General features: G+C 46.4%; 1 protein-coding gene across 3 annotated transcripts in view; it reads left to right on the top strand.

Moving 5' to 3' along the window:
• Dhx15 (DEAH-box helicase 15) overlaps window positions 1-14254 on the top strand; it is a 92915-nt gene that overhangs the window by 41547 nt on the left and 37114 nt on the right. For 2 of the 3 annotated variants that reach the window (XM_055061874.2, XM_055061875.2), the window contains exon 9: window positions 12389-12482. The exons of the other annotated variant lie outside the window; for it this stretch is intronic. In XM_055061874.2, coding sequence (XP_054917849.1) covers window positions 12389-12482 — 94 coding nt within the window. The remainder of the gene's footprint in view (window positions 1-12388; window positions 12483-14254) is intronic. 3 annotated transcript variants of the gene reach the window in all.

Here is a 14254-nt window from a genome sequence, read left to right as displayed (position 1 = left end):
TTGTTTGACAGGGCAGCAAATTTGATGCACTGACTCCTCCTTGGTGCTGCAGCTAGGCCAGTCGTGGTTAACATGGTGTGTTCTGTGCTGCGTGTGGTGTTGTGATGGCGGCAAACGTGAACAAGCGAGTGTCGCTGACATTAGCTGTGAAACTTCGAGGTTGTCCGACACGTCGAGAATGCAGGGAAGTCGATTGTCGCCAGAGCTGGCGGCATACTGCAGGCAGCATGTTTAGTGACAACTTCATTGATGGTAATGACACCACTGGAACCACGGCCAAGCTGATGGATGCGGAGATCGCCGCAGTGGTTAGTGCTGAGCAGCATAACGAAGAGGCTGCCATACACGATCCCACAAGCACTGATGTTACCCTGCTCCTGACTTTTGAGTGAGGCTGGATTATGTAGAGGATTATTGGTGAGTTTGTATTCTGTAGAGGACGCCTTGATAGGCACACTGTCACTAATAAGAAGCAAGCTACCATACTTACTCAAAGGTTGGCCAAACAAAGAAGCGAGGATAGCGTTCACCAAATGAAAACTGCATTTATTGAATATGAACGTGTCGAGCCCATTCTATATTGCTGTCTTCCTTATCGCTGTCATCTTCTTGTTGCGACACACGTAAAAAGCGTCTCCTGTTTCCTCCTCAAACAACGGAGATTTTCTCATCGATGCTGAAGTCTCGCCTGACTTAAACGTTTGACAGTGCCTCTGCAGCTAGCACAACTTTTCGTTTGAAAGTGGCAGCATAGTGGCATCGCCTGCTTGGTGCCATTTTGATAATGCCACCCTGCACACTGATACAACCAGGTCAAAATGGCGACGTCACTCGTGTGCTTCAGTTGGCTACTGGTGTGGCTAGTAGTGGCTGTGATTCGGACTTTTCTAGATGACACTAGCTATGAACCATATTTATCAATTTAAATTAAAAACTGGCATGTTTTTTAAAACGTAGCCCGACCCTAGGGATTGCTATATGATTACGTGAAAAAAGCTACCGGCCTCCCTCCTGATATAACGAACTTACTAAAGATTTTTACATGGGACGGAGAGGATATCCTCCGCCACATAGGAAACTAGGCAGACCACAGGCTTTAACACCCAGGCTACTCCAGGTCAGGGCATACCCTAACCCCGAACTGTTACACAGAATCTATCCAGAGATACAGTCGACCAATATTTGCAAGCTATGCTCAGGCATAGCTAACTTTGAGCATGTGCTCTGGCAGTGCCCTGCGTTACGTGACGGCGTCATGGCGTCCAAATGGGAGGCTGCCCTAAGCAGCCCCGATCTTGAAGCACAGCTATGGGCTGTCCATCGGGCCTGCGACGCAGCAGAGAGGCTTGGCCTCTCTGTGCCAACGTGTGAGCGTTCCGAAGACCATTCCGAAGGCACACATTCCAAAGGACGAGAATAAAGTTTTACCATCCCATACCGACCTAGATTTGAATAACTATGGTACTGTATTTACTCGCATAATGATTGCACTCGCGTAATGATCACACCCTGAACTTGTCGCAAGGATATGTCATGTGCCAAGTCTAGCTAATGATGATCGCGCTTACCATCTGTCGAATGCTACACGAACGACTCTTGAAGGCATACCAAGCGGTCTGCACGCACCCAACATTCTTAAGCGCCCATTTCATTCCTTTCAACAAGGAATGAAATGGGGCATCCGCACTTCCATGAAAAAAAAAAAAGCTACAACCAAACTCGGCTTTATTATTTTTAGGCTTCATAATGGTATTGCACAACAACAACAACATAAAGGGCGCCTTTCGATTCTTCTCTGCTCTTGTGGGCATGCAATAAATCTCAATTGGCAACGATAGTGGCCACGTTTACACTGATAGATTAGAAGTGTGCCCTATTCATATGCCTACGATTGTGACGAAGCTAAGATATTCGCTCACCCTTAGCGGAAACGTGCTGTATTAGGATAGCAGTGAAAACAAATGCCGCAGTTTCTGCAGCATGCCGATCATGTGTTCCTATGTCACTGGCAGCTAAGCGCGTCCATCTCTATTTCTGTCCCCTCAAAGTGGACGTGGCTACATTATTGTCGCAATCTCCGATATTAACAATATTATTCATTACTGATGCAGAAGAACTGGTTTCAATGCGTGTAATGTACTCGTGAGAAGGAAAATAATCGCGTTCGGCCTGCTCTGCCGGCCGCCATTTTTGTTTCGGTGTCCCGCACTGACAGCGGCAGCCGCCTGCTTGTCATCCCGCAGCAAATGTGGGATGAAAAAAGAAAATTTATTTTCGTGGGAAATTTAACCAGCGCAATGATCGCACCTCTGAATTTGCGTCAATTTTCTTGATATAAAAAGTGCGATCATTATGCGTGTAAATATGGTATGTTGCTGCAGTTATTCAACACAGCAATAAATTGTTCGTTTGATGCTTCAAGTGAGTATTCACTGCGTTGTGAGTGATTTATTCATTAACTTACACAGGACCTCGAATCATCTTTTAGATCATTTTATCTTTTGAATTCTGGCTATATCGAACTATTTCGCAATCCCAGTGCTGTTCGATATGCCGAGGTTGGACTGTATTAGTATGCACCTTTCTTACAACCCTGCACAATCGGAAGAGCAGACCCTATGGTTTTAATTTAAACAGTTCTTACACAAGCCATCACACAGTTATGCAGGAGAGACTGTGCATTAAAACTAGAGAAACTTTTGGAAGTCTTAGTTGTGCACATTCTATAGTACACGTCCTTGTTCTGCTGTCCGCCCCCCCCCTCCCCCTAATTTTTTCCTTGAAGCGCAATGAATGTGTAAACGCCTGTTTCAAGTTAAATGTTAGAATTGGATTTATACCGTGAAATGTGCACAGGGAAAGGCATTGTATTAAAAACTATTAATACAGTCTACTCGCGTCACAACAGACCCTGATAATACGACAAAAACGTCAGTTTTTATCCAAAGTCCGTAATATCCGAACGCCTCACTTCCGAACCTTTCATCGCAATGTCTAACAACTTCATTGCAAAGAGTGAGTGTTGGACTTCCAAAGTAAAAAACAAACAAAAAGTTGCAGGTTCTCCCGAAAGGCGAAGCATCAATTGCAATAAGCAATCAAAGCAAGATAAGTGCGGCAGCAGCACCGAGCGAATTGGCCTTCGTGCTCTCTTGCTTCAACGTAAACTAAATGTAGAAAGCGCAGCACATACGAAGCTACCTGCACTTGGCGCACTTTGTGCATGTCGCAGATTGCTTTCAAGATACGGTGCCAGCGCGGCCGTGCCGTTAACAACAGCCACCAGAGTAGACCCCCCCCCCGCCTCGCGCGCAAAAGACGATGCGCCTCCGCCCCGCTTTCGTCCCTCCCACGTGTTCAAGAAATTGACCCATGATCGTCGACTGACCCTCGCAAGTCAGTTGCCAGCCTGCGTTGACACGGCAGACATCCGTTTTATACGCCCGATTTTGACAAAAATTGCCGCTAATTTCATCCACTGTTGCCAATAGTCCATTGTGGCGCGGTCTGTTAAAAGCGAACTTCGTTGCATTAATAAAATATGTCGAACAAACTAAGGCTGAAATATGGTCCGTTATATCTGAAAGTGCTGTATGCGGGTCCATTGTAATGAGCGTAGACTGTATTTATGTAGAATGCTGTGTTAGCATAAAATCAATTCTGCTACATTTGTTAAATATTTCAATTGTAATAGAGACCATGTGGTGTATAGATGTACATTCAATATCAGCTTTTTCCCTGTGCCATGCTCTGTGCCAAATGATCAAATGGTGGTTCCACCACTGAACTTGTAGTTGAAAACTACAGTATCATTTTCTATACAGTTAGCTATTTTTCATCGTTGCGGCAATTATTGAATGGGCTTGGACTTAACTTGGACTGGAAATAACTCGTAAAGTGACCTCGAAGGTGTGCATGTTATGAAACATCGTGTGAAATAGTAAATCGCTGGTGGGATTTTGACACGCAATCGGTCAGCAGCAACCATCTCTGCGAAGCAGCTCGCTTGGCTAAGGTGTTTTCTCATCACTACCAATGGCGTCGGGATAACTACTTGTATTGCCACTTATGAGCGATATAAATGTGCAGACATTGATTGTGTTGACAAATCTAGGTGCTTTATTACGAGCTGTGGACGGATTGCAAGGGCCATCACCCCGTATCAGACTGCCATTGAGCTAGGCCTATACTGTTTCCCAGCGGTCACCAACTCGCCTGGCTTGCTCGTTCGCTACTGTTGGCATTGATAAGTGGCAAAAGTGGATCGAGTTCGTGCACACCACTGGACGCTTAGAATAGACCCCGCAAAGAGCAGCCAGATTTGCTCGCTTTATTTCATGCGTGCCTGATATAAACGAAGCCCGCTGAGCTTAGCACAGTCTGATGTTCTTCTACCGAGACTATGTACCCTCAAGCCTGGTGCTGTGCTGACTGTTTACCCCACGATGTGTCCTGCTCCGGAATATGCTTCATTCCCAAAGTGTTCTCGACAAATGGTTCCTACTACCGTATTTACACGATTGTAAGTCGACTCTAATGCAGGTCGACCCCCCCCATATCGTGTGACAGGAAAGAAAAAAAAAAGAGCATACCCGAACGAGCATTCGATAACGAAAATTTATTAATAGCTGACATGGTCACTGGACTACTCATCTTCACTAGTGCTGCCATCGTCATCGTTGCTACAGTCCCACAGCGCGTCGTCGTCCCGCGAAATTTAACATTTGGCAAACGACCGCACCACGACATCTTGTGGAACAGCAGCCCACACCGAATGCACCCAACCACACGTAGCGGTCAGGGAGCCTCTTTTGACAGGTCCAGTTGGCGTAATTTCGCGGTCTTCTGCTACCAGCCACTCGTACTCGCGGCGGAGCAGGTCCTTAAACGGCGAAGATCCGGGCTTGTTTCATGACCATGTCGCACTTCACTGGCAGGGACCGATCGCGCATTTCAGCGACGTACGCCGCAAGCTTAGCCTACAGCTCCGGAAAGCATCCAGACTTCGGCACATCGGAAATTCCTCACTTGCCGTCACAAGGGAAAATTTCACTTCGCTGCAGTCGCCACTCTTGCACCACCCGTTCAGAAACATGGAACTTGTGGCCCGCTGCGCAGCGATTTGTTTCTTTGGCGTAAAGAATGGCAGCCCTCTTGAACGCTGCTGTGAACGAGTGCCGAATGATTAGTGGGCCTGGAGCACACACTCATGACGACTGAGAAAGCATAGAAGTAGCACGTAGCCGGCAGTCAAGTGGAATGCGTCAAACCAATGCGTTTCGTCAAGAAAGCTAAGCGCAACAAGCAAAGAGAAACCCGCGAGCGGTGTCTGCTCTTCCATGAACTACCGATGCTCTCCGCAAGCGCCGCCGTTCTGAAGGTTCCGTCGCGAATGGAACAGTGGCGCTTTCATCAACTATCGACACCCTCTCATGAGTGTTGTGTGCACTGTAAAACTCTCAAAAATGTTGAAAAACTCTTCCGAAAAGCGAACAAACACGCGGGATAGCAAAGAGCTATGGGTGGGGCTATAGAGCAAACATAAATTTGTAACTACGTTGTAGCTCCTGTTGGTCTCGCTTTTTTGGCGGTGCCGTGTTTCGGTTTCGATTGTAAGTCGACCCCCCACTTCAGATTTTCAAATTTTAGAAAAGTGGTCGACTTACAGTCGTGTAAATACGGTACTTGCAGTGTTGTGTACGCTGTCGCTGGTCGCACATTCCAAGTCGCCGCTTTGTAGCGGATTGAATCGAAAGTGGTCGGTCATGTCTAATACCGCGGCGACTCCCACCTGCAGGGAATCGTCGCTGCTGGACGACCAAACCAACGACTACTTCTCTAGTAAGGACATCACAAAGCATGTGCAGGCGTAACAGACTAACTAGCAACACTGAGCTCATGCTTGCGCTGGTGTGCGCACAGTTCTGTGCGATCATGTGTCCAGCGGTGTTTACAAACCTCCTGTCCTCTTGTTGCTCTCTGAAACTTGGACTGGTCGCTGCAAGCAAGATTCCAAGTAATTAGCTGTCATACTCTGAAGCAGATAGAGTTTTGTGCAGTGATTACTGGGTCATTAGCTACTTATTGCATCAGAAAAAGACAACATAGAAAATATTTTTTGTCGTCATCATCATGAGCCTATTTTATGTCCACTGCAGGACGAAGGCCTCTCCCTGCGATCTCCAATTACCCCTGTTCTGCGCCAAAAGATTCCAACTAGCCCCCGGGAATTTCCTAATTTCATCGCTCCACCTAGTTTTCTGACGTCCTCGACTGTGTTTCCCTTCTCTTGCTATCCATTCTGTAACCCTAACGGCCCAACGGTTATTTAGCCGGCGCATTACATGACCTGCCCAGCTCCATTTTTTTCTCTTGATATCAATTAGAATATCGTCTATACCCGCTTGCTCTCTGATCCAAACTGCTCTCTTTCTGTTTCTTAAATTTATGCCTAGCATTCTTTGTTGGCTTTGAGCGCATATGGCAGACATTGTCAGCTCCTGACTGAAGCTTACCATTATCATTGAAAAGGAAGGTGTACAATTAGTGCATTGTACTGGTGCTGCGTATGGGGCAGAAACTTGGAGACTGGCAAAGAAGCTGGAGAACAAGTTAAGGACCGCGCAAAGAGCAATAGAATGAAGAAACTTGTTTGTGTCAGCACTCTAACAAGTTTCGTTCAGTTTTATGGTAAAATATTGTTTTTTGTCAAATAAAATTCTGTTTTACCACATACAACTTCTATGCCTGTAAGGCACATTTATTCTTTTTATTATTGCGAAAGCAATTATATGAACACTCCAGACCTATTTCTGCCATCGCTATTGCCGTGAGGCTCTGTATAAAGTCCAGGGACGGTAAAGTAGTCGCTGTGTGCCGTATGCTGTATGTACGAGTGAAAACATGTGAGGGTGAGCTAGCGAATACAGCTCAAGCGCGCATGTGCGAGCGAGGAAGGCAGGCCAGAAGTGGACCCTCTCCTGTCGCGCGCGAGGCACAGAGGCGAGGAAGGGAGGGGGCGCGTTCTCCGGTGGCTGCTGCTTGCGACGTGGCCAAAGTGCGTGCCCATGTGGGCTTCATCTTCAAAGCCATATGCAATGTTTGCAGAGTGCGCGTAGTGCCGGTAGCTTCGTATGCGCTCTGTTTTCGAGATTTTGTTCGCATTGAAGCGAGTGATGCACGAAGGTCAATTCGATTGTTGCTGCTGCCGCAATTCCTGATTCCAGCATTTCGACAGCGAGTTGCGCTCATCAAGTGAGATGTGCATGTTTACCTCTGCGCACACGACACTGCTTGTTAATTTAGTTAAAACACATTGCCAAGCTAGTTGGTGTGAATCCATGATGGAATGGGTAAGTGCAACTGAACGAGGACGTAAAAATAGACATGCAGAAACAGTGCTGTCTTGTTAATTTAGTTAGTAAGCAAATGTTTACAAGTTGAACGGCTGATAAAACTACTAATCTTACTTCATATAGCTATCTACTAATTTGTTATTGCAATCGGTGCGTGGTATTTCAGGCAAAATGGCATATACAGTCGCCAGTGGATTTTTTGGAGTCCAATAATTCAGGCTTGATATTCCGGACCATAAATGCACGGCCTGGGTTCCTGTTCAGCTAATGCGTTTTCGCGATCAATTTTTCGGAGAAATTTAGGTGCCAAAGTTCAATTTTCCAGACTAAATCGCAGTTCTGAGCCCCGCTACCAGTTATGAAGGCCGCCGTGTCAGATTTTCTACTGGCTTGGCCAGGCTTGGCTTCCAGTGGCCAACTGTCCAGCCTCCAAAATTGGGAGGTGCTCACTTTCAATATAGAGCATACAACATCTCGTCTCATAGGCCATGCTCACTCTTCCTTGGTTGTCAAACCGCTCTAGGGGACGACACTTTTTCTTGTTTCTTTTTCCGGTTAGCGCTATCATCATAATCACTTAATGCGGGATCTTTTTGTTTCCTGTGCTCTTTTCCGTCTCTTCGATCTCCATGGTGATCTTGGGCAACGGAGATCATCATCGCGGTAACACTCTTGTCAGACTGCTTGCACAAGTCCAAGCATAGTATGAAGCAGGAAATTGAAGATATATTTAAAGCTGTTTTAAGCCTAATAAATGTTATTTTTGAGGGTGAATGAGTGCTTTGCATTGTTTGATTTTGCTTACTATTTTCGGTCCCTGCGAGGTCCAGAAAATCGGTTGACGACTGTATTCCATAAAATTTTAAGTGTAATAGTTCCTTCAGAAAAAAAAAATGTCTTATAACTTACAAAACGTGGCTACTCTCCGTATGGCAGGAAAAGAGTTGAATATACAGTTAAACCTTGATATAATGAATGTCCATATACAGTCAAACCCTCTTATAACGATACCGGTTTTAAAGTGCAACTCTGGCGATTTTTTTACCATGTCAAGGTAATGGAATATTTAAGCTCCTGAACCCCCCCCTGTCACGCATCTGATAGTAGAATTGCTGCGCACATTAAAAAAATTTTAAATAAGCAAAAAACTACAAAACCGAAACTTGACCAAGCAGCCAAATGAACCTCTTCGTGTGACGTCAAGTGTCTCCCCACCGTGAAAGGCTCGCAAGGCGTGCCTGTCTCGCCCGCTGGCGGCGAGGAGCATATGCTCGGCATAATTGGGACCGCGCCAGATCTTCGGGTGACAATGTCAGCTGCACCAGCTCTTTGGATCTGTCAAATATTGACAGTTATGATTCTGACAAATTCAATAGCCACGAATCACCGTTTGCATTAGACCCACCACCATGAGAGCCAGTGCCCATGCGCTGCATATCGTGCGGCAACATGAAGACCAAGGGTAGCCTTAATCACTGATTTTATATGTGTGGCTTACTATTTTAGGCGTTTTACCCCTTCTTAATTAAGGAAGCACTTCGCATGCTCACTCTAAAATGTGTAGCACGCATTTCCACATTGTATCCCACAAGAAACCGCTAACAGTCCAAAGCACTGAATGGTGCATTTGTTTACATTGGCAGGTACAGCGACCACTGATCGTTCGTTTGAGATATAATGCTAGCTGCTCATCATTGACATCAATTAATGCCAGAACATATCAAAACAGGCAGGTATTGTCATGTAAGCACCATTGTGCTTACTTGACGTCATGTAAGCCATATTAACTTTTCGTGTAGCTTGGCTTGGTGGTAGCTTGACGATGGGATCGGCCGCTGAAGGTGTCAGGGGCAACACCTATGACTTATTTTCGGTTTCCGCCAACAAAAGCATGGCCTTTGAGATCCATATTTGCTGTCTAAAGATGGTGTCTACGATGCGTTGGGGCCCTAGAATTAGTTTTGATGCATATTTTGTATGTGCCAAAATATGTTCCATGTAAAGTCCAAGGCTGATAACACCGGCACCGTGCACCGTATGCTGTATGTGCAAGTGAAAGCATGCTAGGGGTTCTGACAATCTCGGCTCAATCTCGTGAATGCAAGGGTGAAAAGAGGGGACGAAGTGCACCGTCTTCCGTCGTGTGTGAGGCACCGGTGGGAGGGGAGGCCGCATTGTACTGTAGCACCAACTGCATATTGCGCGGTCACGCGTGCCCTATCTTGAAAGCTACCCACGTTGAGGGCAGAGTCTAAATGCTTGGACCGCTCATACCTTTGTGCATGCTGTGTTCTCGCTGCTTAACTTGCATTGAAGTGATAGACAGCACTAGAGGGCACAAAAGTGACTTCGCTCGCTGCTGCTGCCGCACTTGCTCACACCTGCATTTTGACAGCGAGTGTCCACGCTTATCGAGTGTGATGTGTTCATGTTTGCCTGTGCACGCTGACGTCATGCTTGTTAATGTACTTAATAAGCGAATGTTCACAAGTTTATACGGATAGTAAAAATACTGTTCTTACTTTGTATAGGTGTCTACTAATTTGCTATCAGGTGAAACTGCAACTTTTTGTTGAAACGTAAGAATTAAGTTTGTGCAGTTCAGCACTACTATTTTTTTTTTTTTAATGCGAGGATAAATGCCTCAGGGCATACTCTTATTTCTCAGTTTTTTCAGTTTCTCGGCCCTTTTGTTCCCCGGTTTACATATTTTTTTTACTGTCCCGTGAAAAGCATATTGGTAGGATTCTATTGTACTGCCTAATTTATAATTCTTCATACTCTTTTCATGCGTCTAATTCATTTGTTCAATAAAGTAGACCTCGATGAAGACCTTGCACGTATGACCAGAACAAAATTTTCTCGCATAAGAGCCAATGCCAGTACTCGCACCATTGTCAGCTAAACAAGGTATTCATTTTTACTGCTGAATCAAAGGGGCCATCACTTCTTGCCCGTCTTGGATAAGAGGTAAACAGTTCATCTCTGAAGTTAAATAGTGAATCAGCATCACAATACTTACAAGTACACCCATGTACGTAGCTGCATTTAGGGAAGCACTAGCGGTAGCAATTGGCAGCCTTCAAGTATGGTAACATACTGTTGTTGATAGTGTGCCATGGGACCACTTCTAGTTTTTTGTTTGTCCACTGTTTGAAACGAAAAATGGTTGATTTCAAATCTCTATGGTCAAAACTGAAATATAAGGTCATTTTTTTCCCTCTTGATCTTAATGGCTTAAAACTGTTTTTCTTAATGGCACGTACTCGAGTAAAGGCGATAAAAGGGTGGGAGTGCATGTTGAAAGAAAGGAATAGCATCCAGCAATGCAAAAAAATCACGTTCGTCACATTCGGTTTGCTCCGCCGGCTGCCATTTTTGTTTAAGCTTCAGGTGAGGTCTGCCAGTAGCAAATGCACAGACTTGGCGACTGTGCTAAGCCCAACCATGGCTGAATGCAATGGACATCGATCAACAACAAGACAACGCCACTTGTCACCCATCACTTGCCTGTCCACATGGAACACATCTTGCAACAGCAACTTCTCGTGCCAAACACTAGTTCACAATCATTGACTGCTCCACGCTGTTGTCACTGTCGTCTGCCATTCGTTCTTGGCATGCTGTCCGTGTACCACCATCTATGTAGTACAGTCAACGTACAATTTTTCAGACTCCCTAATGGCCGCAAGAACATACGAAAAATCGGGCAGTCCCTAAAAAGGAATACATTCCTTTTACAGCCCCCAAGGGCTCAAACAGCCACAGGCACGTCCGAAATAGCTCTGAAGGTCTGCCAGTACACTTAGGCATATTGGTGTTTGTATTGTGATGGTGTTAGGCTGCTGAGCACGAGGTCGCGGGATCGAATCCCGGCCACGGCAGCCGTATTTCGATGGGGGCGAAATGCGAAAACACCTGTGTACTTAGATTTAGGTGCACGTTAAAGAACCCCAGGTGGTCGAAATTTCCGGAGTCCTCCACTACGGCGTGCCTCATAATCAGAAAGTGGTTTTGGCATGTAAAGCCCCATAATTTAATTTTTTTTGTATTGTGACAGAAGATGGGCGCGTGCACGCGTGTATAATTAAGAAATGCATACTGTGTCCAGTGACAATTGCACCTTCCCACTCTTGTTACGCTTCACCGCAATACGTGTATGCTTCACTGTGTAACACTACTGTGCTGAGGCGAGGCTGACTTTTGGCAACCGGCATTATGTAATGCTTTGTGCTTTCCTAGCTTAGACGCCATTGGCGAGGATTACAAAGGTGGAGTCAGTACCATGGCTGACAGCGGTGAATTCTTTCAGTAAAAAACAAGGCACCAAACAGCAAGAAGCTTGGTAGCAAACATCAAAGCAGGTATGCCTGGCGTTGCCGTGATGGTGACTGCGACTGCTAGCGATCCGCTAGCAGTCACAAGCGCGAGAGCACTTGTTCAAGGTGCCGCGATATTCAACATGGCGGCAGTGATGGCTTGGATAACGCTGTTTCGGACCTAAGGTCATGGCACGTCCACAACTCGGGCGGCAAACGGTTTTTGCGTCTGAAATTTTGGATGTTCGTATACATTCATATTATGGGTACAAGGGGGGGGGGGGGGGGGTACGGGGCGGTCTTGTGAATGTATCTGAATTATCAGGCACGTGGAAAATCAATTGTGGACTGTAGCGCAGTGTGGCCATTAACAGAAGAGGAGGCAGGGAGGTGGTTCAAGGCAATTAATGAAATTAATTCGTAAAAATGTCTGGTACTCTCGAGCCTGCTGTTTTGAAGAAATGACAAAAATACGTAGAAGGATGTACCCAGCAAACTTCGTTGACCTTGAAATATCACCAGAGTTGCCCTTTAAAGGGCAACTCTGGCGATTTTTCTATGGCAACGGATGTCGATGAAATTCACGGGGTACGTTCCTCTGAACACTTCTGTCATGTCCTCAAAAGAGCAGGTTTGAGAGTTGCACTGATTTTTTTACAAATGAATTTAACTAATTGCCTCGAACACCCTACCTTGCCTCCTCCTCGGTTACAGGGCACATTGTGCATCACGTCAGGAGTGTTCCATGCAGAGCATGCCGGGATCATGCAGGCAGCAACGAGAGCGTCGAGGACTCGATCGTGAGCAGGTGCGTGGAGTGAGAAGTTGCTGTCGCGAGACGTTGTGTTCTTTGTAGACGTGCAAGAGATGGGAGGCAAGTGGTGTTGTGTTGTTGGCTGCACGAACTTCAGCCCTCTCCATAGTTGCGTACTCCAGGGTAGCGTATCGTACTGCTGCCGAGAAGTAGCAGCTCCTGCCTATCGAAGCTCGACCGATGTTACTTATTGGGTAGTGTGGCGTTATCGGTGGGCTGCAGGCATCCGGTAGACCATGGCAACCAAGCAAGGGCGAGACGATTTTCTAGTGCGAAACTTGCACGGTTTATTCAAAGGTAGATGAAAGAAAATGAGAATAGCATGAAGTGATTAAAAGTAAATTTCGGAGCCCCTTAAATAGGCTCTCTACAATCATGGGCGGGATCTTGCTTCTGTCGATGTCACGTGACTGGCACGGAAGGAGGGCCCCTCCTTTTCTGGTTATACCGAGCCTGCTGAAAGGAAGTCGTCCCACCTCCCGGAATCGTAGACGTCTGTCCCCCTCTTCTGCACTTTGCGGGTTCGTGGAAGTTCTCTTACAGGTCCAATTCGAGGAAAGGGCCTCTCTAAACTCGCACGCGCACACACACACACACACACACACACACACACACACACACACACACACACACACACACACACACACACACACACACACACACACACACACACACACACACACACACACACACACACACACACACACACACACACACACACACACACACACACACACACACACACACACACACACACACACACACACACACACACACACACACACACACACACACACACACACACACACACACACACACACACACACACACACACACACACACACACACACACACACACACACACACACACACACACACACACACACACACACACACACACACACACACACACACACACACACACACACACACACACACACACACACACACACACACACACACACACACACACACACACACACACACACACACACACACACACACACACACACACACACACACACACACACACACACACACACACACACACACACACACAAAAGAGGCTGTACACTGCGGGGCTTCCGGCAGACAGGTAGACACTCGAAACGGTCATGGCGAATTAAGAAGTCACGCTTCATTTCGACGAGGCCTGGTGGAAGAAGGTCGGGTGATAAAAAGTTCTTTTTTCGCGAGGTGTGGGACGCCAACCATCACAGGAGAAGTCTCGCCTCATTTCGACGAAGCCTGGTGGAAGAAGGTCGGGTGAGAGAAAGTTCTTTGTGCACGATGTGCGGGACGCCAACCATCGCCGGAGAAGTCTCACCTCGTTTCGACGAAGATGGTCGGATGAAATTCCTTTAGGCATCGGCTCTACACAGTTTAAGCCGATGCCGATCGCATTCAGCCGAGGTTAAGCCTATATGTCACAGTCACAAAGTTCATGCATCTGCTGCTGGCAGATCTGAGGGACTGACCTGAAGCTAATTAAGCCATCAGGGTGAAGAAAACTCCTATAGTTCAGTTTTGACCATACGTATTTGAAATAAACCATTCCCCATTTCATACAGTGCACACACAAAAAGCGAGAAGTGACGACATGGAGCAGTATCGACATCGGTACTTTGCCATTTTCGATGGAAAGCTGGCCGCTGCACCCACCGGCACTTCACTAAATTAAATGCGACTATGAACATGCGTGTATTTTTGCGTATTGTCATGCAGACTCATTGTTTAGCTTCCGAGGTGAACTGCTTGCCTCGTAT

This window comes from Dermacentor andersoni, chromosome 1, assembly GCF_023375885.2.
Source record: "Dermacentor andersoni chromosome 1, qqDerAnde1_hic_scaffold, whole genome shotgun sequence".
In the NCBI taxonomy this organism is placed as follows: Eukaryota; Metazoa; Arthropoda; class Arachnida; order Ixodida; family Ixodidae; genus Dermacentor; species Dermacentor andersoni.
This window is presented reverse-complemented; position numbering and strand designations above follow the sequence as displayed.